The 22,243-nt window shown below is 40.9% G+C and overlaps 2 protein-coding genes across 2 annotated transcripts; both read right to left on the bottom strand.

Annotated features, from left to right (window-relative positions):
- Positions 1-3,039: 3,039 nt before the first annotated feature.
- Positions 3,040-5,382, bottom strand: LOC115923869. Its single transcript, XM_030985261.1, has 3 exons — positions 5,109-5,382; positions 3,690-4,364; positions 3,040-3,154 (listed from the first exon to the last, which is right to left on the bottom strand). Exons 2-3 carry the CDS (start codon positions 4,307-4,309, stop codon positions 3,040-3,042), a joined length of 735 nt encoding a protein of 244 aa, XP_030841121.1. The 5' UTR covers positions 4,310-4,364; positions 5,109-5,382.
- A 7,844-nt stretch (positions 5,383-13,226) lies between these two features.
- On the bottom strand, positions 13,227-14,805 carry LOC115923868. The gene is made up of 2 exons (XM_030985260.1): positions 14,001-14,805; positions 13,227-13,455 (listed from the first exon to the last, which is right to left on the bottom strand). Exons 1-2 carry the CDS (start codon positions 14,651-14,653, stop codon positions 13,227-13,229), a joined length of 882 nt encoding a protein of 293 aa, XP_030841120.1. The 5' UTR covers positions 14,654-14,805.
- Positions 14,806-22,243: the final 7,438 nt, after the last annotated feature.

The raw sequence follows: 22,243 nt of genomic DNA, 5'->3' as shown, positions 1-22,243 counted from the left end.
AATATATTTATTTAAAAAAGGTTCATGTACATGTAAAAGCACTCATGATGAAGCCATGCCCGGTCCTTACAAAGAGGAGCAGAATCTCATATTAACAAATAAATTAGGACAAGTCATTAGTTGATATCTGCGCGAAGCATGGCTGCGTTCGCGTGTATAATATGCCTAAAGTTGATATTAGTTTGTTGTGTTTTATACCAATATCTGTTGTTATAAAAACTTAACATCGTTTTCCTAAATTTAATTGGTAACATCGTTTTCGGAATTTAACCCATGAAAATCTAGTAACACATTAACAAATAGAAAAGAAATTCATCTTTAAGTAAACTTGAAATAAAAAGCGTTCAATTGGAGATCACGGGCATCGATCCCGGTACCTCTCGCATGCTAAGCGAGCGCTCTACCATCTGAGCTAGCTCCCCGAAGCACACATGTACAAACGAAGTGGCCATACATTATATAATCTAATATGAAAACCACATCTTAAGAATACCCCTTTTGAGCTACATGCTTTAATACAGGTTGGCTTTTTAGCAATTAGTCCATGTTTTCCTCAGTTGCAAGCCATGAATAACTTTAAAGAAGAACTTTCTGACTGGAATCTGTCCAGGTCAGTCGATCATAAGTGTATCCCTGCCCCACATGCAGACCCACAACCCTCACAGACCCTGACAGGGCCATGCAAAGCCTGTCGAATGCCTGTGGTAATAGTAAGAAAACTTCAAGCTCAGGGTGTCCTTGAAGAGCCGGTTGCTAAGTTTGTCCTCATCACAGTATTTCAGCACATTGTGTCCATTTCACCTATTCTATCCCTTTTCTGATTGCCGGAGAGGGTGTCATCTGAATGAAATATATTTGATCCATAATTTTTCATATTCTACAGAAATCTACGTACCGGTAGTTTAATCATTATCAAATGGACGGCAAAGTTTGTGAACAAGAATTCCGGAGATATCGCGATCTCAAAATTCGCTGTCGGATCGGAAAGCGCTGCAACTTACGAAAAAGTCATAAAAATAACGAGACCTTAATTTGCGCAAGGTAGTTAACAGATGATTTTAACCACAAAATATGATCCATCAAATATGAGATAGTTGCCTTATTTTCAAGGCAAACTATCATACAATGAGATGGTACCATTTTTACTTCCAATTTTAATGACATCTGCTCTCAAAAATAAAGATTTCCAGACCCTAGTCGGTAAGTTCATATTTTTGGGAACGAACGCAAAAGACTGCAAAATTTGTCGATCTTTTGTCAATATTTTAAATAGTTTCACATCAGTTCCATCGAAAAATGTTCGTCTCTGGGTAATTTTAAGTTCCTCTTTACATTGTTAGCATCAGATTTTAAAGTATTGACGATTTTTGAGATAGCGAACTATGGTCACCCACCATACAGCATTTGCGAGAAAAGTGGAGTAAACTAGCAAAAAAAGGAGAAAGAATTGCGTGTCACATACCCCTCCCCATGGCAATAGTGTTAGACCTCCAAATGCCCCCGAAAATGTAAAATTCCTTACTTTGTTTTAATTGCTTGCCCCCTCCTCTTTGAAAATTCTGTATCTGCCCCTGGTGGGTACCAAGTCCAATGTTGATGAACAGATTATATGCCCCGTCATTTAACTTCAGAAAAAAGATACACTGGGGTTCGGGGTTCTAATAAAGGCGATGCGTACCCATATATAACCAGGGCAGAGAGAGAGAGAGAGAGAGGGGGGGGGGGTTAGGGTCGCCCTCAATCATAGAATCACATTTGCACTTGAATCCATTCACTGTGTCAAACTCCATCCCTAAGCATTGCTGACGTCATTTATCGAAGTATCAATCTATTTAAAGTTCGATCTTTGAAACCAATGAGTCAACGAAAAAGAGATTAATTTTAATACATTGCCAAAATTCCGATATTACACCCAATGTTACGTTAGACATACAAACAAGTTAGGCAAATCATTGTGAATATCTTCCTCAGGTACATACATGTAGAAAGAAATCAACCTGTGAGATAATACATTTTCATTCTTAAAAATGGAATTTAAAGCCTCTCCTCAGCTCTCGTTATTCATTATTATACATAATTATGGATCAGTCACGTACGTAGTGTAATGAAATGCGGAAATAATTCCCTTGGTGTTCAAAAGTGCATTTAATACAAAGTTGTCATAAAAAATATAAAGTTTGTATAATGACTTAATTGAAATGTATTTCAATTAAGGACAACGTTCTCCAATGTTCATAATTTATATCAAGATGAAAATGATACATACGACGCTAGGTTTATATAATTATGATGCATTTATCTATGTATACAATTAATATATATTTAACTAGTTACAAGAACGAAATACAAAAACCTTAAACTACAGACATGTAGATAAAAGTAGTAATTCATTAAGAGCAAAGTTAATACAGATAGCAAATATTCGTGAAAAACCAATAAGAGTAACATACTCAATTATAATACATTAATCAATGCAATGTAAACAATTACAAAAACGAAACAGATAAGTTTTGAGAAAGGTTTTGAGAATACGGGTCACTATCTTTAATAGCCCGTTTCACGCGAAGCGTTATCAACCAATGCCAATCAAATGTACAATACAATAGACGACCTTCAGATAATGACAGCCACGCACAAACCATCACATTATTATATTCTCATGGTTCTAGATCTTGTGTAGACTGCCGCACGTGGGCATTTATGTTGTTTGAATGTCTTTGGATGGTGTAATTGAAACAATTTGTGCAACTGGCATTTCATAAAATATTATTATATTATTACAATAAATATTTCGACATACTACTGAAAAAAATAATCATGATGTGTCTATATAAAAGATAATTATATTGTAAAATGACATCGCCAGATAAGGTCTAGAGTAAAAGCATCGGGAATAGTTTTAGGACTGTCCATTTTCCTCGTCATATTTCACATTACCGGCGATGACGTCATCATAGGATGGGGGCGGGGGTACAATTTCCCCCTCCGATGTCGGATCGACCACGCCCCAATTGGATGGTTGACCAGGGGCTGCGTAGTTCACTGGAAGCGCTCCCGGTTGGGGGTAAGGTATAGGTGTAGCTGTGAGTTGGTAGCGGGTGGGTACTGAGGAGGTCCGCTGGGGTCGGGAGGATATAAAGTTGCCCCTAGGTAGCTTTATTGAAGAAGAAAAACATGAAATAACACAATACAGAAGATTGTAGTCAGTGTGGTTATGACTTTACAAACGTATGTCCTGTCATTTAATGGGGTGGGGTAGGTGTGTGGTGTGTGTGGGGGGGGGGGGGCTAAAAAGATGATTGAAAAACAAGACAGCTATGGAACCACCGTTCGGCTCAGGGTCTAAGAAGGTGTCAGGTAATCCCCTTCTCTCTCTCTCTCTCTCTCTCTCTCTCTCTCTGTCTGTATTCCCCTTCCCCCTCTCTCTCTCTCTCTATCTCTCTCTTTCTCTCTGTCTTCCTCTCTCTCTCTCTCTCTCTCTGTTTCTCTCCCTAACCTATAATTTCCTCACTTCAATCGGAGCTAAATGTGCCCCTGACCGCAAGGATGTCGAAATGTAAGATCTGTGTTCGGCGCTTAGACCCAATCTACTTATTTCATAAAATTAATGCTATATTGATCCTCATTGCCAGTTATGCTCTAAATTTCCCATTGATAATATCTTCTCGTGAAACAGAGCTTTTACTTACTTAGTTGCATATGGTGGATAAGGCTGGGCGGGGCCTAATGGATACCCGGGCTGCGTTCCCATGGCAACTCCTACAGACGGCGGCGCACCTGTTTGGACGATATACGATGTCGTCTCATTAGCTTGTGAAACTGTGGCGCCTTCTCCTTCCAAAGTCTCATTGGAGGCTATCATATTAGGGTTCACTGTCCCAGCTTCCAACTCTCCTGCATGCTCTTGGGCGTCTGAAGTCTGATATTTCTTCATCAAGTGACATCGCATAACGCCGACAATTACAGCGATCAAGGAGCTAATGCTGAGGATGACGATACCGGCAATGCCGACGGAAGAATCATTCCATCCTCCAACAGTCAACATCGTCATGCCCATGCAGATGCCGACAAAGGCGATCACGGAAAATATCACCAGGAGGGGATAGGACCTCGGAGTGACGGCCGCTCCAGTTTCCCCACTCGTGCCAGCAGTACCAGTTCGATTCCCCCATCGAACCGCGAAGATGGCACCACCGCCATGATGACGTCGACGGCGACGGTTATGTCGATTATTGCGGTGATTACGACGATGATTTGCACGTCGACGACCTCCAGCTCGACGTCCTCCTCTTCGCTCACCGACACCCATATCGTTGGTGTTATATTTCTAGCGAGGCTGTGACCGAAAACTCAATTACAGTACGCTGAAAGGAAAAGTATTGAAGAGTATAGAAATTAGAGTTGAAAATTCGAATATCTGTTTTCTTTGCTAATATGGTTAGGATATCCTGGTCATTAAGCTTTTTTTTTTTTGGCAGGTCCGATTTCGGAAGACCAAAAAACAACAAGTTTATGTAAATAAATTGATACTCGTATTACCCTCCCCCACCCCTGCGACAAATCTTCATGGGTGGATGGGATTAATGGGGGGGGGGTGGTGGGTCCTATACTATCATGTGCACCTCCTGCCCCTCTCGGTAAATCTGGAAGGACTTATAGCAGGTTTCCAGACACATATTCCAGGGAGAAAAGGAAATAATGGGGGGGGGGGGTGCATCTTAAAAATAATAATAATCTAGATTCATATACCGTCTCTAAGGAATCAAAGGGCGCCACAAGTCCTTTTTGGTGATTCTATTTTTTTCTTCTTGCCCAGTTGAAAGATAATACATTGAAGAATACCTCAGTAAAATATCTAATTCCGGTATGCACAATAAGGGTTTATACAATGACAAGAAGTGCTGCTTGAGTTTACGAATTGGTGAATTGAATTGATTGTAAAGAATGTGGATAATGTGTTCCAAACTTTAGGGCAATTATGGCGAAAAGAAATTGCAACAGTGCTGGTAGATACTTGTATCTAATGCGTGTATAAGATTTGTTTATGAGCAAGCATGCCTTCGAGCTCAACAAAATACCCCTTAATGAATAGGAAAATTAGTACTTACAAGATAGGATACTTCCGTGATGGTTTGTCCGGCCTCAGCTCCTGTTTGATCTACGTTTTGTTCATTTTTCTTCCGGGGTGAGGGGAATAAGCGATGGTAAAATGAGTCCAGCTTTAAGATGTTTATAGTCTAATGTATGCCGCGTACAAATAATAGTGAGTACATCAGTTACTGCTGTACTTTGGCCTGCTATATAAATGTACTTCTTCCTCTTATTTCGACGCCATGTATGCACAGTTACGTAGTATGATGTCATCATTTTGTACCGGACGATGCACGCATTTGTTTACTATTAGTTCTATACAAACAATGACAACAACGCCAACGGGGCTGGGAAGGAGGGACAAATGTATGGTGGCCCTGAAGGGACATCGCGAACAGACCAAATCTCGAATTATTCACGACGAAATTCACGATATCGTCAATTTCGTCGTGAATAATTGGCGATAAAATTCACGACGTCGTCAATATACGAAATCGCGAATTATTCACGACGAAATTGGCGACGAAATTCACGATATCGTCAATTTCGTCGTCAATAATTGGTTTCGTCGCCAATTACGTCGTAAATTCTATTTGTCCATGCTAACGTGGCCTGCCAAGTCTAGCGGTAAACAATCCAGCCCCTTGAAAACGATTATGACGAGACGTTTATACCATAATTTCTGGGCGCTAGTGTACTTCCGAATCCATTTGTTTAGCAGTTTAATATCCATTCTAAATAAGGGAATTTAGCCCAATTGTTTACTAATTTTACTCATAATCATATGTTGCATTTTCCACCTGAATTTAGTTTACATCCGACATCGGGAAAGGCTTCGATGTCGACGTCGTCGCTCAGTACCGTCTCTACGCTATCAGTATCAGTCCAAAATTATGCAGACTTCTCGTATGGTTTATGGTATCGTGCATGCGCGTAACAAAGAGCTAAAAATCTTCGTTCACACACAGTGATATTATGCCAAATATTATCAGTATTGTTTTGTTTTTATTGTTGTTGATGATGGTGGTGGTATTCAGGGACGGCGAGCCCGAGGGTCGGTGGGAGGGGGTGTCGATAAAAATAGATTTTTAATTTTCCTCACTGTTTGTAAATAATACTTTTTTTCCGTTTAATTGTTGGACAATAAAAAAAATCCCTAAATTTACAGTCAGGCAAAACATGCTTATGCAGAAGCCTCGCCCGCCCCGCAAAATAGAGAGAGAGAGAGAGGGAAGAGAAGGGAAATGAAAAGAGGGGAGAAAGGGAAATAAAGAAGAGGAAGAAGAAAAGAAGGATATCGGGGGAAGGTCGAAAGGCACCCGCCTCCCCCTGCAAACCTCTCTCTCTCTCTCTCTCTTTGCGGGGGGGGGGGGGGGCGCAAGGCCTTTTCGCCCCCGATCTCCTTACCCCTTTTATTATCTTCTTTCTCTTCTTTCTTTCCCGTTCTCTCCTCTTTCCATTTCCCTTCTTTACCTTTTCTCTCTCTCTCTCTCTTTGCGGGGGGGGGGGGGACAAGGGCCGCTCGGCCCCCAAATCTCATTCTTCCCCCTTTTTTCTTTCCCCTCCTTCCTTTTCCTTATCTCTCTCTCTCTCTCTCTCTCTCTCTCTCTTTGCGGGGGGGGGGGAGGCCCTGTTGCCCCCGATCTACTTCACTCCTTTTCTTCTTCCTTTTCTTTCTTTCTCGTTCTCTCCTTTTTCAATATTCCTTCTCTCTCTTTTTTTGCGGGGGGGGGGCAGGCCGCCGGCTCGCCTTCTCCCGATCTCCTTCTTTCTCCCTTTTCTTTTCTATCCCTTTCCCTTCCATTTCCCTTCCTTCTTTCTCTTTTAGGTTTGCAGGGGGGGGGGTCGAGGCAAGGGCTTTTCGGCCTCCCCCGATCTCCTTTTCTTTTCCCTCTTTTTTCTTTCTTTCCCTTTCTCTCCTCTTTCCATTTCCCTTCTTTCCTTCTCTCTCTCTCTCTCTCCTCTCTCTCTCTCTCTCTCTCTCTGTCTCTCTCTTTGCGGGGGGGGGGGGAGGGGGAGGGGCCAAGGCCCTCTTGCCCCCGATCTCCTTCTTTCCCCCTTTTCTTTTCTTTTCCTCTTCTTTCTTTCAATTTCTCTCCTCTTTCCATTTCCCTTCTTTTCATTATTTTCATTATTGGTAGACCATCACACAGACAGGCGAGGGGGGTTTCCGAAATATTATGACAATAGCAGTTTAATATCCATTCTAAATAAGGGAATTTAGCCCAATTGTTTACTAATTTTACTCATAATCATATGTTGCATTTTCCACCTGAATTTAGTTTACATCCGACATCGGGAAAGGCTTCGATGTCGACGTCGTCGCTCAGTACCGTCTCTACGCTATCAGTATCAGTCCAAAATTATGCAGACTTCTCGTATGGTTTATGGTATCGTGCATGCGCGTAACAAAGAGCTAAAAATCTTCGTTCACACACAGTGATATAACTTATATGCCAAATATTATCAGTATTGTTTTGTTTTTATTGTTGTTGATGATGGTGGTGGTATTCAGGGACGGCGAGCCCGAGGGTCGGTGGGAGGGGGTGTCGATAAAAATAGATTTTTAATTTTCCTCACTGTTTGTAAATAATACTTTTTTTCCGTTTAATTGTTGGACAATAAAAAAAATCCCTAAATTTACAGTCAGGCAAAACATGCTTATGCAGAAGCCTCGCCCGCCCCGCAAAATAGAGAGAGAGAGAGAGGAAGAGAAGGGAAATGAAAAGAGGGAGAAAGGGAAATAAAGAAGAGGAAGAAGAAAAGAAGGATATCGGGGGAAGGTCGAAAGGCACCCGCCTCCCCTGCAAACCTCTCTCTCTCTCTCTCTCTTTGCGGGGGGGGGGGGGGCGCAAGGCCTTTTCGCCCCCGATCTCCTTACCCCTTTTATTATCTTCTTTCTCTTCTTTCTTTCCCGTTCTCTCCTCTTTCCATTTCCCTTCTTTACCTTTTCTCTCTCTCTCTCTCTTTGCGGGGGGGGGGGGGGGGACAAGGGCCGCTCGGCCCCCAAATCTCATTCTTCCCCCTTTTTTCTTTCCCTCCTTCCCTTTTCCTTATCTCTCTCTCTCTCTCTCTCTCTCTCTCTCTCTCTTTTGCGGGGGGGGGGGGGAGGCCCTGTTGCCCCCGATCTACTTCACTCCTTTTCTTCTTCCTTTTCTTTCTTTCTCGTTCTCTCCTTTTTCAATATTCCTTCTCTCTCTTTTTTTGCGGGGGGGGGGCAAGGCCGGCTCGCCTTCTCCCGATCTCCTTCTTTCTCCCTTTTCTTTTCTATCCCTTTCCTTCCATTTCCCTTCCTTCTTTCTCTTTTAGGTTTGCAGGGGGGGGTCGAGGCAAGGGCTTTTCGGCCTCCCCGATCTCCTTTTCTTTTCCCTCTTTTTTCTTTCTTTCCCTTTCTCTCCTCTTTCCATTTCCCTTCTTTTCCTTCTCTCTCTCTCTCTCTCTCTCTCTCCTCTCTCTCTCTCTCTCTGTCTCTCTCTTTGCGGGGGGGGGGGGGGGGGGGGAGGGGGGGGGGCCAAGGCCCCCTCTTGCCCCCGATCTCCTTCTTTCCCCCTTTTCTTTTCTTCTTCCTCTTCTTTCTTTCAATTTCTCTCCTCTTTCCATTTCCCTTCTTTTCATTATTTTCATTATTGGTAGACCATCACACAGACAGGCGAGGGGGGTTTCCGAAATATTATGACAATAGCAGTTTAATATCCATTCTAAATAAGGGAATTTAGCCCAATTGTTTACTAATTTTACTCATAATCATATGTTGCATTTTCCACCTGATTTAGTTTACATCCGACATCGGGAAAGGCTTCGATGTCGACGTCGTCGCTCAGTACCGTCTCTACGCTATCAGTATCAGTCCAAAATTATGCAGACTTCTCGTATGGTTTATGGTATCGTGCATGCGCGTAACAAAGAGCTAAAAATCTTCGTTCACACACAGTGATATTATGCCAAATATTATCAGTATTGTTTTGTTTTTATTGTTGTTGATGATGGTGGTGGTATTCAGGGACGGCGAGCCCGAGGGTCGGTGGGAGGGGGTGTCGATAAAAATAGATTTTTAATTTTCCTCACTGTTTGTAAATAATACTTTTTTTCCGTTTAATTGTTGGACAATAAAAAAATCCCTAAATTTACAGTCAGGCAAAACATGCTTATGCAGAAGCCTCGCCCGCCCCGCAAAATAGAGAGAGAGAGAGAGGGAAGAGAAGGGAAATGAAAAGAGGGGAGAAAGGGAAATAAAAAGAGGAAGAAGAAAAGAAGGATATCGGGGGAAGGTCGAAAGGCACCCGCCTCCCCCTGCAAACCTCTCTCTCTCTCTCTCTCTTTGCGGGGGGGGGGCGCAAGGCCTTTTCGCCCCCGATCTCCTTACCCCTTTTATTATCTTCTTTCTCTTCTTTCTTTCCCGTTTCTCTCCTCTTTCCATTTCCCTTCTTTACCTTTTCTCTCTCTCTCTCTCTTTGCGGGGGGGGGGGACAAGGGCCGCTCGGCCCCCAAATCTCATTCTTCCCCCTTTTTTCTTTCCCCTCCTTCCCTTTTCCTTATCTCTCTCTCTCTCTCTCTCTCTCTCTCTCTCTCTCTCTCTCTCTCTCTCTCTTTTTGCGGGGGGGGGGGGGAGGCCCTGTTGCCCCCGATCTCCTTCACTCCTTTTGTTCTTCCTTTTCTTTCTTTCTCGTTCTCTCCTTTTTCAATATCCCTTCTCTCTCTTTTTTTGCGGGGGGGGGGGCAAGGCCGGCTCGCCTTCTCCCGATCTCCTTCTTTCCCCCTTTTCTTTTCTATCCCTTTCCCTTCCATTTCCCTTCCTTCTTTCTCTTTTAGGTTTGCAGGGGGGGGGGATCGAGGCAAGGGCTTTTCGGCCTCCCCCGATCTCCTTTTCTTTTCCCTCTTTTTTCTTTCTTTCCCTTTCTCTCCTCTTTCCATTTCCCTCTTTTCCTTCTCTCTCTCTCTCTCTCTCTCTCTCTCTGTCTCTCTCTTTGCGGGGGGAGGGGGAGGGGCCAAGGCCCTCTTGCCCCCGATCTCCTTCTTTCCCCCTTTTCTTTTTTTCTTCCTCCTTCTTTCTTTCAATTTCTCTCCTCTTTCCATTTCCCTTCTTTTCATTATTTTCATTATTGGTAGACCATCACACAGACAGGGGAGGGGGGTTTCCGAAATATTATGACAATTAGTAGTAAAGCGAGCAGTAAAAGATAGAACAAACGGAATCAAATTTACATATATATTTTTTTTGTAGTCGAAAATTTATGTACAAAAGGTATGTAAATTTAGTTCTAAATAGGGGGGGGGTGGTTCATGGACATAGGCCAATTGTCACCCCCCCTCCCCCCGATCTCCTTCACCCTTCTTTCCCCTTTTCTTTTCTATCCCTTTCCCTTCCATTTCCCTTCCTTCTTTCTCTTTTAGGTTTGCAGGGGGTCGAGGCAAGGGCTTTTCGGCCTCCCCCGATCTCCTTTTCTTTTCCTCTTCTTTCTTTCTTTCCCTTTCTCTCCTTTTTCCATTTCCCTTCTTTTCCTTCTCTCTCTCTCTCTCTCTCTCTCTCTCTCTCTCTCTCTCTCTCTTTGCGGGGGGGGGGGGGGAGGGGGAAAGGCCCTCTCGCCCCCTATCTCCTTCTTTCCCTCTTTTCTTTTCTTCTTCCTCTTCTTTCTTTCACTTTCTCTCCTTTTTCCATTTCCCTTCTTTTCCTTCTCTCTCTCTCTCACTTCTCCGCTGTACAATTACCCTTAGTGCTTTACCCTTATTTTGTCAAAGATAAAATACAAATAGAGCATAGTATGAAGTTAAAACCTACCATATTCACAGAAATCATGATAAAAACGTCCCGTCATAATCGTCTTCAAGGGGCTGGATTGTTTACCGCTAGACTAGGCAGGCCGCGTAAGCAAGGACAAATAAAATTGACGACGTAATTGGAAACGAAACCAGGCAGGCGTGAATGTCTTCGTGAATTTTATCGCCAATTATTCACGACGAAATTGACGATATCGTGAATTTCGTCGCCAATTCCGTCGTGAATAATTCGCGATTTGGTCTATTCGTGATGTCCCTTCAGGCCACCATACAAATGATAGAGCACCGAAGTGTGACGTCATACTGGCCAATAATTTTATGTCAAGGTTGCTGGTTCCACACGATGTTGTGCTAAACAATGGTGTGGTGATAACACCAGCCCTTAACACTGAATTTGCCCTGCTCCAGCCCGTTGCTTGAATCGTTTCACGGTGAAGCTCATGCAACCAACCTGGATGACTAGCGAGCATGACAATAGCACGTCGATATTCTATACACAACGCACCATTCCGTATTGCATTATTGGTAGACCACCACACAGACAGGGCGGAGTCAGGATTCTCTAAAGGGGGAGGGGGGGGGGGGAGGGGTTCCGAAATATTCTGACAAGTATTAAAACGAGCAATAAAAGAAAGAACAAATGAGAATCAAATTTACAGTTGTTTTTTTTTGTAGTCGAAAAATTTTAAAATTTGAAACATTTGTGTACTAAAGGTATGTAAATTTAGTTCTAAAAAGGGGGGGGGGGGGGGGAGTGGTTCATGGACATAGGCCGATTGTCACCCCCCCCCCCCGGCTTTCAATCTGGCAGTGATTGAGCATACGTGAATATGGTAATTGAAGGAAACAAGATACGCCTTTCATGAAGTTCAAGATGCATTTATTACAACATGTTGAGGAAAACCATTTCAAAGAAATACAAGTTGTTCACAAATCGAGTTGAATTAGATTTCAAATCACAGATCCCATCTAGAGGATTATGAGGGCACAAGCCCTATTCCCATTTTATTCTTCTAGCCCCTTCTCCCCTCCCCCGTTAAAATAAATTTACAAGTATATTTATATCCTACTGAATTACTCCTGCGATTATCAAATATAAATTAATATGTTAATGGGGAATGGAAGCAGAACAAATGAGAAGAAAAGTTCAGAGAAAGTTGGAGCAGATTCCGATAAAAAATAAGAAAGTTATGAACTTTTGAGGTTGCGATGAATGATTTACTAATTGGCAACACTGTGACGTATATTGCGAGCTTCTCTTCAATTTGCCCTGTACATAAAATATCAAAACTTTCATTTGATCTCTTCATCTTAATGTCTCTGCCTGCTTCTATTAAAACCAACTTAATATCAGGACGGACTTTCCCTTTAATAGGCTTATGACTAGTATATAGATTTGTACATAATCGAATGATATGTGAATAATAACAAAAAGTAAACTAAAGTATTGATAGATACACCGCAATTTCTAAAATGAAAGAACTTTCGCTGGCGGAAAGCGTTTTGCGTTTCTTGATGGCGGCTTGAACCTGGAAGTGACAGTAAGGCATATAAGCATTGTGCTTTTAAAAACAAAAATCGCTACAAATGGTACTGGAAAATGTTACAATGAAGCTACTGTGTGTAGAGTTAGGATGCCATAGTAACAATGATCCTGGTACCCGTTACAGTACCTTTTCTACACGTATTAAGTAGAAAACTATTTTTTGTTAATACGTTTTTCATTATCTTTTAGGAAAACATTTACATTTATATTAAGGCGATTAGAATATAAAAAAAGTTTAAAAGCAAATTGATCTGAAATAAAGCAGAAAAATAAGAGAAGCTCATTGTGAAAGTTTGACGAAATCGGAAAACAATAAATAAATTCTCAGCCGAGTTGTATTGTAAATATACTACATATATGAAAATATGAAAATATGAGAATACTAAGGTATAACTTTTTAAAGGCAAATATTTGAAATGAAATAACATGTATATGTATTTTCAAAATACAAATACGCCGTTTAAAAAGGCAAGTAAAATAACATTAACAGTTATAATAAATAGGATCAAGGCAAGACATACAAATATACATTTATAAAGGTACAGATTATTGAAACAAATAGATGCAAATGGTTTCAAAGTTTTTAGTATAAGAGTATGTAAAGTTCGACATCAGCCATATTCATAAAAAGTTAAATATAAAATTACGATATGGCACCAGTTCAAAAAGAAGTTTTCATTTACCCTATATCATGAAAAAAGTTTACAAAATTCCAAAGATTGGATCGCCTGATTGCAAAGCATTTGAAAGTTCAGCTAAGTTGGTGCACTTCCCGGGTTCATTCCCTGGCCCTCATCGTATGTTACATTACCAGTCATGACGTCATTATATGATGGGGGCGGGACGATGTCGTTCCCCTGGGAGGTCGGATTGACCACGCCCATATGACTGTTAGCCGATGGCTGCGCAGGTAAGGGACCGCGTAGTTTACCGGCGGCGCGGCTCCCAGTTGGGGGTAAGGCATGGATGCCGCTGGTGGGTTGGTAGGGGGTGGGTACTGGGCAGCTCCGTTCGGATAGGGAGGATATGGTGCGACTGGGTAGCTTTAAAAGAACAAAGAAAGAAAGTACAATAATTTTTGTTGTTGACACATATTCAGTTCTTAGAAGGAATTACAAAAAATCCTGTTCAAATTATATTTATAACAATGTACTTTTGGTCAAGTCATTGGGTTTGTAATATAATTACTAGGCATTTGCGTTACAAAAATATAATCAGAGGGAGCTAAGGGTACGGTTCTGTCAAAGCACCTCAAAACGTTCCTCTCCACTATCAAAATGTGTCAACTTTTCATTAATAGTTAACCTAAATATTGTTTCATCACAAACTATTGAAAAAGCGTAAGGCTAAAACTTGTGTCTATTATACCGGTATACATTTCGAAATAACAAAATGTTACCGTGCCCCTTTAGACAACCATTAATCAATGTCCCCCCCCCCCCTCCCTCCCTCCCATCTTTTTTTAAAAGTTTGTCATAAGTTTGCCGACTTTTATTTGCGTATCATTTATTTAAGGTTCCTATCAATTGGTATCTTTTTACTTTAAATGACATTGGTAAGTATGAGGACTCAGAAAGAGCGAACTTACTTCTGTGAAGGTGGAGGATAAGGCTGGGCGGGGCCTCCAGGATACCCTGGCTGTGTTCCCATGGCAACTCCTCCAGGCTGCATCGCACCTGTTTGGATGATATAGGATGTCGTCTCACCGACTTGTGAAACTGTGGCGCTTCCTCCTTGTAAAGTTACATTGGATACTGTCATATTAGGGTTCAATGTCCCGGCCTCCATCCCTACCGCTGGCTGCGGAGACAATTTCTGCATGTGACATCGGAGGACGATGACGATGATGAGCAAGATGGCACTGATGAGGAGAACAACCATGCCCGCAATACCAACAGAACTAGCTAACCATCCTCCAATATTGGCCAATGTCATCCCTGCAATAAAACCGAACATGCCAAGCATGATAAGCATCATAAGGCTGACGCAGTGCACCGGGGTGACGGCCACCGGCGGCCCCCCTTGGTTACCACCTCGATTACCACCTCGGCGTCTCCAGCCGAAAGTAGAAAGGCCGGGACCCCGAAACATACGACGATTACCATGAATCCCACCATGAAGCCGACCATGATGATGAATATGACGAGGGTGATTATGGTGGTGATTGTGGTGATTATGGCGATGATTTGCACGTCGATGACCTCCAGCTCGGCGTCCTCCTCTTCGCTCACCCACACCCATGTTGAGGACGGTATATAGTTGTGATGATATCTATATTACGTTGAAAGCAGATACAGAAGAAAAGAGTATATAAAATAAAGTGAGTTACACAATGTCACCCAATTTTAATTTACTATTTCATAACTTGGTCAAGTGGTCACCCCCCCCCCCCCCCTCAACCCCCAGCTCCTTCTCAAAATATTAGGGAACGGATCAATGACAGTTAAAGGGGAGACGAATTGCCACCGACTAATCCAGGAATACAAACCCTCAGGCAATCTACGGTCATATTCACAATTAAACCTCGTGTCTACTTCGGTGTCAACTCTTTCTTATGATCATCGCTCTTTTTGCAAAGCTTCTGCTGAACTTTGGAACACAGTACTTTTACATGTCAACAAACTGTCAGACTGTCAACCAATTCAAAACTTGTCTTAAGACACATTGATTCAAAATTGCTTTTAATAATAAGCTTCTATGTTCGCATTGATGTATATTTCATATGTACCGAAATTAGAAGGTTTATTTATATTTGTTTTGTTTTGTTTACTATGTAATTGTTCATCATTGTATTTTGCTTGCGCTTATAGAGACTGCGGGGGTAAGCGCTTTATAAGCACCGTTATTATTATTATTATTATTAAAATCAAACGAAGAATACAAGAGAGTATAATGGTGATTATCAGAGATGTGACGGGGAAACAGAAATTCGGAAATCTGCAAATTAGAAATTTACCTGATTTACTAACATTTTCATATATGTATAGGTTATTTTGTGGAGACATGTAATTACCAACACCCTTCATTAAATGGAACTATTGTTTCATCACAATATCAAGAGGACTAATGTCTTTAAACTTGAACCGATAACATTGTTGAAGGTTGATGAAAAAATGCGTAATTTGTTAATGAATTGTTACTTATTATATTCCTTCTACTATAATAACCCTCTAACATGCACAAAGCCCTGCACAATTTTTCGAAACACAAATATATTGATGTTTTTTGTTGTTGAAGGCGTCACTGGGCAGCACCCTCTGACAGTAAATTCTCCAAACCAATATTTGCACTCAACCGTTTTTCCATGAATATAAGAGATACAACTGGCTTTTGACAATCTTCCAACATTGAAATGTTTGGAATGGTATGTAAAGCCAATTCCTTGCTTTGTGACGATTTCATTCACCTAAAATGTAATTAAATTATATCAATATTATGGTTGGGAGAATACAGGAATCGATCAGATCAGTTTTCAAATTTCAATCAAACTTTCAGATTATCTTTAATTGTACATCTAGCATTGAAGTCACTACCTACACATCAGTTTCTCGCATCTAAACAATGTTAATAAGTCCCTTTAAATCTCAGTATAAAATTAAAGAAATATAATAATATTAAAACATTATAAATCAAATAAGTGGAGTGCTGTTGACAGGGGGCATTCAACGAGCTATAGGCCTATTGATTGATTACGCCTACTACTTAATATTATTTTATACTTTACTACATGTATTTTACATCAATTTCGCCTACAAACTATTGGGTATACATTAAACTCCTCTTTCGCGTCAATTACGCTTACACCTTCAACTTTTTGCCTTATTCGACCACTTTTTGTATCTTCAAATCAACTTGATATTCCTGTTATAGATATATCAAGTTGGTTTGAAGATAACATATAATATGAGTTTCCTCTTTACATTTGTCTTGAAGTGAGGAGGAAATGGGATTCCGATCACAATCGATGGATATACCTGAAACGTTCAGTCACAGGCTGCTGTTTGAATCAAACAGCAGCCTACCTCTAAAAGTCTAAAGCTGCTTCATGTACAAAAGAGGAACAAGTACGTGTGGGACTTGATTTGAGACTAGAGGTATTTTAATGTTGTCGTTGATGAGTGTTTTTGGCAAACAGTCAATTATGACTATTATCACGAAATCACCACCTGCATATTTTGTAAGAGCGTCAATGCCACACCTAAGCTATAGATCAAATTTCAGAAGTTGTTTTCTTCCTGGCTCAACAACTTCGTAGTTCATTAGACTATACATGCAGCTCTGAAATTGTTTATCCGATATACCCTTGCACATATTATTAAATTTTCTCACAATATGATATGACTCTCGAAAATTAATATCATAGCAAACAGCTCTACAATGTTGTTGCATTACATCATCCTATTGTGTTGAAAGAAGTAGTAATTACATAATTCAAAATGCGTGTATCAATACAGAATTCATATTTAATAGGTAAAATATACTTTGAGCAATGTAATGTCTGTCAGAAAACAGACAAACCTAACTGTACGTGTACATGACAACATAATGGTCATACCAGGGATATGAGAGTTATACATGTAGCAGTTCCTACATGTACTATCATCATGATTTTATCACAGAGCAGTACATGTTTATGTAGGTCGCGTGCAAGTTCGATGTCAGTAGTACAGGACCAAGGGTCATGTACGTAGTCTACTCGACAGTGCAAAATACCATGTACATGTATATTATACTATACCAGGGAGTTGCAACTCCCTGACTATACTACATGCATATACAACGACACTTGAACAGTATACTACTCGATCTACGTACTTACATAGTATGTGTTCCAAAATCAGCTGCTGATCTAGGTAATTTGAAAACACGTCACTTCATCCATGATACAGGCGAGCTATCAGTTTAATAGTGGTTTGTAATCTATACTGTAGATGGTGCCTTGACGACGTCTTTCGAATACATGTATGCACAGGGATCCTCTCTTTTCTCTATAAATAACCATGATCCTACCGCTCGTGGTATAACCCAGACACGTTATTGAATATCGTATGCTCATGGAGATGGGACAATGATTCCGTCACGCCTTGCTGACCAGCGCGCGTCATCACATCCCACACACGCCGTACCGTATACAACAAAAGTGTACCTCAAAAGGCTTTTCTATATGACTTTGAAAGCTATTCATGATAAACAGTGACGTGTTTTTGTTTTTTGCCACGGGTGACTTAGCTCTTGTAGGCATTTCTACTTTTTGTATTGTGACCGCGTTCTCCTATCTTTGTTATGTAAAGCAGGCGCGGATCCAGGATTTTCTAATAGAGGGGGGCGGTTTCGATTTTCATCGGGTGGGGGGGGGGGGGGGGGGGGGGGGGGGGGGGGGGGGGCTGAAGCCTGTTGCCCGAAAAAGTAATTTTCTGGTTTCACAATTCGGCTAATGAGGGACCCGAGCCATTAAAAATTTGAGCATAATGTGTATTTTGTGAAAATGTTATTTATCACTAAAATAAACGAGAAAAGATATCAAAAATTCATATTCGGGCATCTCGCTGCCCCCCCCCCCCCCCCTCATAACGCGCGAAGCGCAGAAGCTTTGATGTTTCATGAAATTATTAGAGAAAGAATAGGATTCGTTGTATACCATTCTCGACTCTTAATCGTTGTCTGAATTCAGTTCCCCCCCCCCCCTCGCGCAAAGCGGAAGCTTTGACGTTTCATTAAAATATAAGAGAAAGAAGAGGATTCGTTGTCTACCTTTCTCGACTCTTATTCCTCATCTGAATTCAGTTCCCCCCCCCCCCTCCCGCGCCGGAAGCTTTGACCTTTCATATTTGAATTGAATTATTAGAGAAAGAAGACGATTTGTGTACCATTCTCGACTCTTATTCCTTGTCTGAATTCAGTGTTTGTTTTTTTTCCTCCCGCGTGAAGCGCGGAAGCTCTGACCTATCATGGTGTAATGAAATTACTAGAGAAAGAAAATGATTTGTTATTCCATTCTCGACTCTTAATGCTCCTCTGAATTCAGTTCCCCTCCCCCTCCCCGCGCAAAGCGCGGAAGCTTTGACATTTCATTAAATTATTAGAGAAAGAAGACGATTCTTTGTACCATTCTTTACTTTTAATCCTTGTCTGAATTCAGTTCCCCCCCCCCCTCCCGCGCCGGAAGCTTTGACCTTTTATATTTTAATCAAATTATTAGAGAAAAAAGATGATTCGTTGTTCGATTCTCGACTCTTAATCCTTGTCTGAATTCAGTTTCTCCCCCTCCTGCGCAAAGCGCGGAAGCTTTGACCTTTCACTAAATATTATTAGAGAAAGAAGACGATTCTTTGTACCATTCTCTACTCTTTATCCTTGTCTGAATTCAGTTTTTCGCCGCCCGCGCGTAGCGCGTAAGCTTTGACGCTTCATTAAATTAGAAAAAGAAGACGAATCGTTGTACCATTCTTGACTCTTCATCCTTGTCTGAATTCAGTTGCCCCCCTCCCGAGCGAAGTGCGGAAGCTTGGACATTTCATTAAATTATTAGAGAAATAAGACGATTCGTTGGACCGTTCTCGATTTGTCAGAATTTTCAAAAATGTTTTTGATTGTCTGCTCCTTTTTCGTCCTATGTCCTCTTACTTTCCCTACCGCCCCTGGCTACGCCCCTGCTTTAAAGGGGAATGAAACAATCATGATTGTGATAGCACACATTTAGGTTTAATAGTAGAAATGAATTTTTTTTAAATCTATTACACCAACCATGGATAAATCACGGCCGGAAGCGTCATATCACATTTTTGTGTTCGGGCAAGGGCCGGGACGTAGCGGCCAAGCGAGATTTTGCAATGATGAATGCTGAAATTGTGCATTCCAGAAAATCCCAAAGCCCAATATGTACGTTCTTTCGCTATATTTCTTTCTAGCTATATTTCTAAATTTCCCGGAGGACTTGTCCCCCTATCGGACCCAGGGTCGCCGCCCTGTCCATGATTACTACCAACATGAGTTCAAATACAAGCACAAGCGAGTTGGTATGAGCTGAATCCAAATGAAGGGTAAAGTTGTGAAGCGGCCCTACCGTTAATTTAAAATTTGACTGTTGAGTATATAGCTTATAATTTAAACGACATCCAAAGTATTGTGCCCTTTTCAAATTTCTCACTAAAGAGTGATGACCTTTGTAGCGCAGGGCTTTTTTGAACGTTTAACCTTGAATATAGGCGGCTCGAGATTTATGCGGCCGGCCAGGCCCCCTTTATTCAAAAAGGTTCTCCAAGCCTTCTAGAATGACCCCAAATCTCCCGATTACAGTTTTTCCCTTTTCCCCTCGTCGTTACTGTCACTGTACTCAGTGTTCCTCTTTCTCCGGTGTGTAAAGTCAGTACGGGCCGGATTTTTGTGTATTACGGGCCGGACTTTGTTGCTTAAAAAGTAACCGTTTATCGGAGATTTTGGGAACACAAATTCGGTACCTCCGACCCCGGAGTGGGATGGTTATCTTCTTTCTATTTTGTCTTTTTTTCTCTCTCTCTCTCTCTGTGTTTCTTTTCTCTTCTCCTTTCTTTTCTCTTCTCCTTTTTTATTCCCTTCTCCTTTCTTTTTTCTCTTCTTTTCTTCCTCTTTTTTTGCTGATTGAGGTGTTATATGCAAGGACAGAAAATTAACTTTTTTAGAAATGTAATTTTCTCTTTGGAATTCAGATATCGTCCGCCAAATGACTTTTTGGTACGGCCTCTCTTCAAATTGTTTTAATCACTCATGCGTGAAATATGCATCATGTAAGTTGGACCAAATGAAAGAGGAGGATCTACAAAATATGTGTCATTTATTAATTACAATTGTGATTAAGTTATAATAAAATCTCGATATTTCTCTTTTTTTCTGGGACGCACTGTTTGAATGCATTTCGGGCTAGGAGGGTCCGCAAGAGAGGTAAATTAAATTCTTCCGAATGTCTCGTGTTTTTATGGACTGAGCTATTTAAAACATTTCTTGAAAAACAGATGGCAAAATATTATTTATATAATTATAAAAAGTTGTTGTTACTGTTACCCTTGTTGTTGTTGATGATTTCGTTGCCTTTGTTGTTTGTTTGGGGCCCCGTTTGATGTTGGTCTACTGGGAAGACCTGCAATGAAAGCAAAGAACAAGATTCCATTTCTCCTGCATATTCCATTAAAATTATCTCCCTTATGATTAATACAGCCCCCCTCTCTCTCTCTCTCTCTCTCTCTCTCTCTCTCTCTATGTCTCTCTCTCTCTCTCTCTCTCCCCTTTCTCTCTCTCTCTATGTCTCTCTTTCTCTCCTTCTCTGTCTCTCTTTCTGTTTCTGGTTTTATTCAGTGTGGCATGCAGGCATGGACTGACTGTAGATTTGCTCGTTTTTTTAAAATCTCCTTTTAAATAAATTGTTAGAATATGTTTGGTTTTGTTTTCACGTATTTTAATGATTACTTCACCGCTAATATAATTTACTATCAAGTTTCCTAATAAACACTAAATCTATTATTATACGTGTCTAAATCTGTGATTGACAAATCGTCCGGTATCAATTATTATACTAATACAATTTGTAGCACATGTTCAAACCTTAACTAGATTTCAGCGGGTAGAGTTTAATTTAGTCCACCTAATAAACAATAGGAACTTTTTCATAAAATTAGGCCTAATGTAATTCGACTATTAAAAATGTACTAGTGAAGCACATGTCTGTTTCTGTTTCTGTATCGGTTGCGTAGCTGTACTCAGGGTTAAAGACTAAGTTGAGTTCTGGTCATGCGAATGCATTGTGAAAGAAACGGTGTGGAATCGACCAGAAAAGGTTGATCATCTAGCATATAAGAATTTGTGTGTATTGCAAGGTTCTGGAATCATCAAAATGATAAGAAATTTGGCCAAGTCTCGGTAAAGTTACAAACACTGTACACAGAAAGATGTATATGGGACTACACGAACACGTGGCGTAAAAATCATACCCTGGAGTTTTACGATGTTACATGACATATTTAGAATATGATGGCATTTGAAGAGCCATGCTTTTCGGGGAACATGTCTTATCTGATGTTCTTCCACACTTGCATAATAAGAATGATAACGCTCACAAATTATTTGTCACCTCTTCCCAGAACCCAACCTTCTTTGTCAACGTTTTGCTTAGTATGGTCGTATATCTTTCTATTCCTCACCGTCTTTTTTATTCATATTTCGGCATCAGCTAACATTATATTCATTATTATTATTAGATTATTATTATTTGCTAGGCTTCATTCAATCGAAGAGGAGACAATGAAAGGGGAGAAAGAATTGCAGAGATCGAATGACGGCAAACAAAAGAGAGAGAGAGACAGAGAAAGGGAGAGAGAGAGATTCATTAAGAGATTGAAAGAGGCAGACAGACATATCATAGACATAATACAGATCAGATGAATATAGGATGGTACAATTTACAGGAATTGGGTACTGATAAAACATTGATACTCTGCCCCTTCCTCACTCCCCCCCCCCCTCTCTCTCTCTCTCTCTCTCTCTCTCTCTCTCTCTCTCTCTCTCTCTCTCTCTCTCTCTCTTCTCTTCTCTCTCTCTCTCTCTCTCTCTCTCTCTCTCTCTCTCTCTCTCTCTCTTCTCTCTCTTCTTTCCCTTATAAACTATCTGCATCTATTGCTTACAAAATACAAAAAACACTTGCGAAACAGACCATTCGTTTTCACTTGTACATATATATTTCTCCAATAACAATTGACACGGCTGTCTAATAAGAATGTTTTTTACCTCATCCATAGCAGAATATGAACATTTTTTCATCATAGTGGAACTGAATGCATACAGTCCGATGCCGAAAAAAAAACT

This window comes from Strongylocentrotus purpuratus, unplaced genomic scaffold (assembly GCF_000002235.5).
Source record: "Strongylocentrotus purpuratus isolate Spur 01 unplaced genomic scaffold, Spur_5.0 spur5_scaffold_14, whole genome shotgun sequence".
NCBI classification, from domain to species: Eukaryota; Metazoa; Echinodermata; class Echinoidea; order Camarodonta; family Strongylocentrotidae; genus Strongylocentrotus; species Strongylocentrotus purpuratus.
The sequence above is the reverse complement of the archived record's forward strand: the minus strand, read 5'-3'. Positions and strand labels throughout refer to the sequence as shown.

Bases quoted from the DNA above. Each gene is read 5' to 3' on its own strand.
- LOC115923869 (XM_030985261.1), bottom strand. From the start codon at position 4,309: ATGGGTGTCGGTGAGCGAAGAGGAGGACGTCGAGCTGGAGGTCGTCGA. The intron at 3,155-3,689 runs GTAAGTAAAAGC...TCTTCAATAAAG, and splicing joins TATCCACCATATGCAACTAA to CTACCTAGGGGCAACTTTAT.
- LOC115923868 (XM_030985260.1), bottom strand. From the start codon at position 14,653: ATGGGTGTGGGTGAGCGAAGAGGAGGACGCCGAGCTGGAGGTCATCGA. The intron at 13,456-14,000 runs GTAAGTTCGCTC...GTTCTTTTAAAG, and splicing joins TATCCTCCACCTTCACAGAA to CTACCCAGTCGCACCATATC.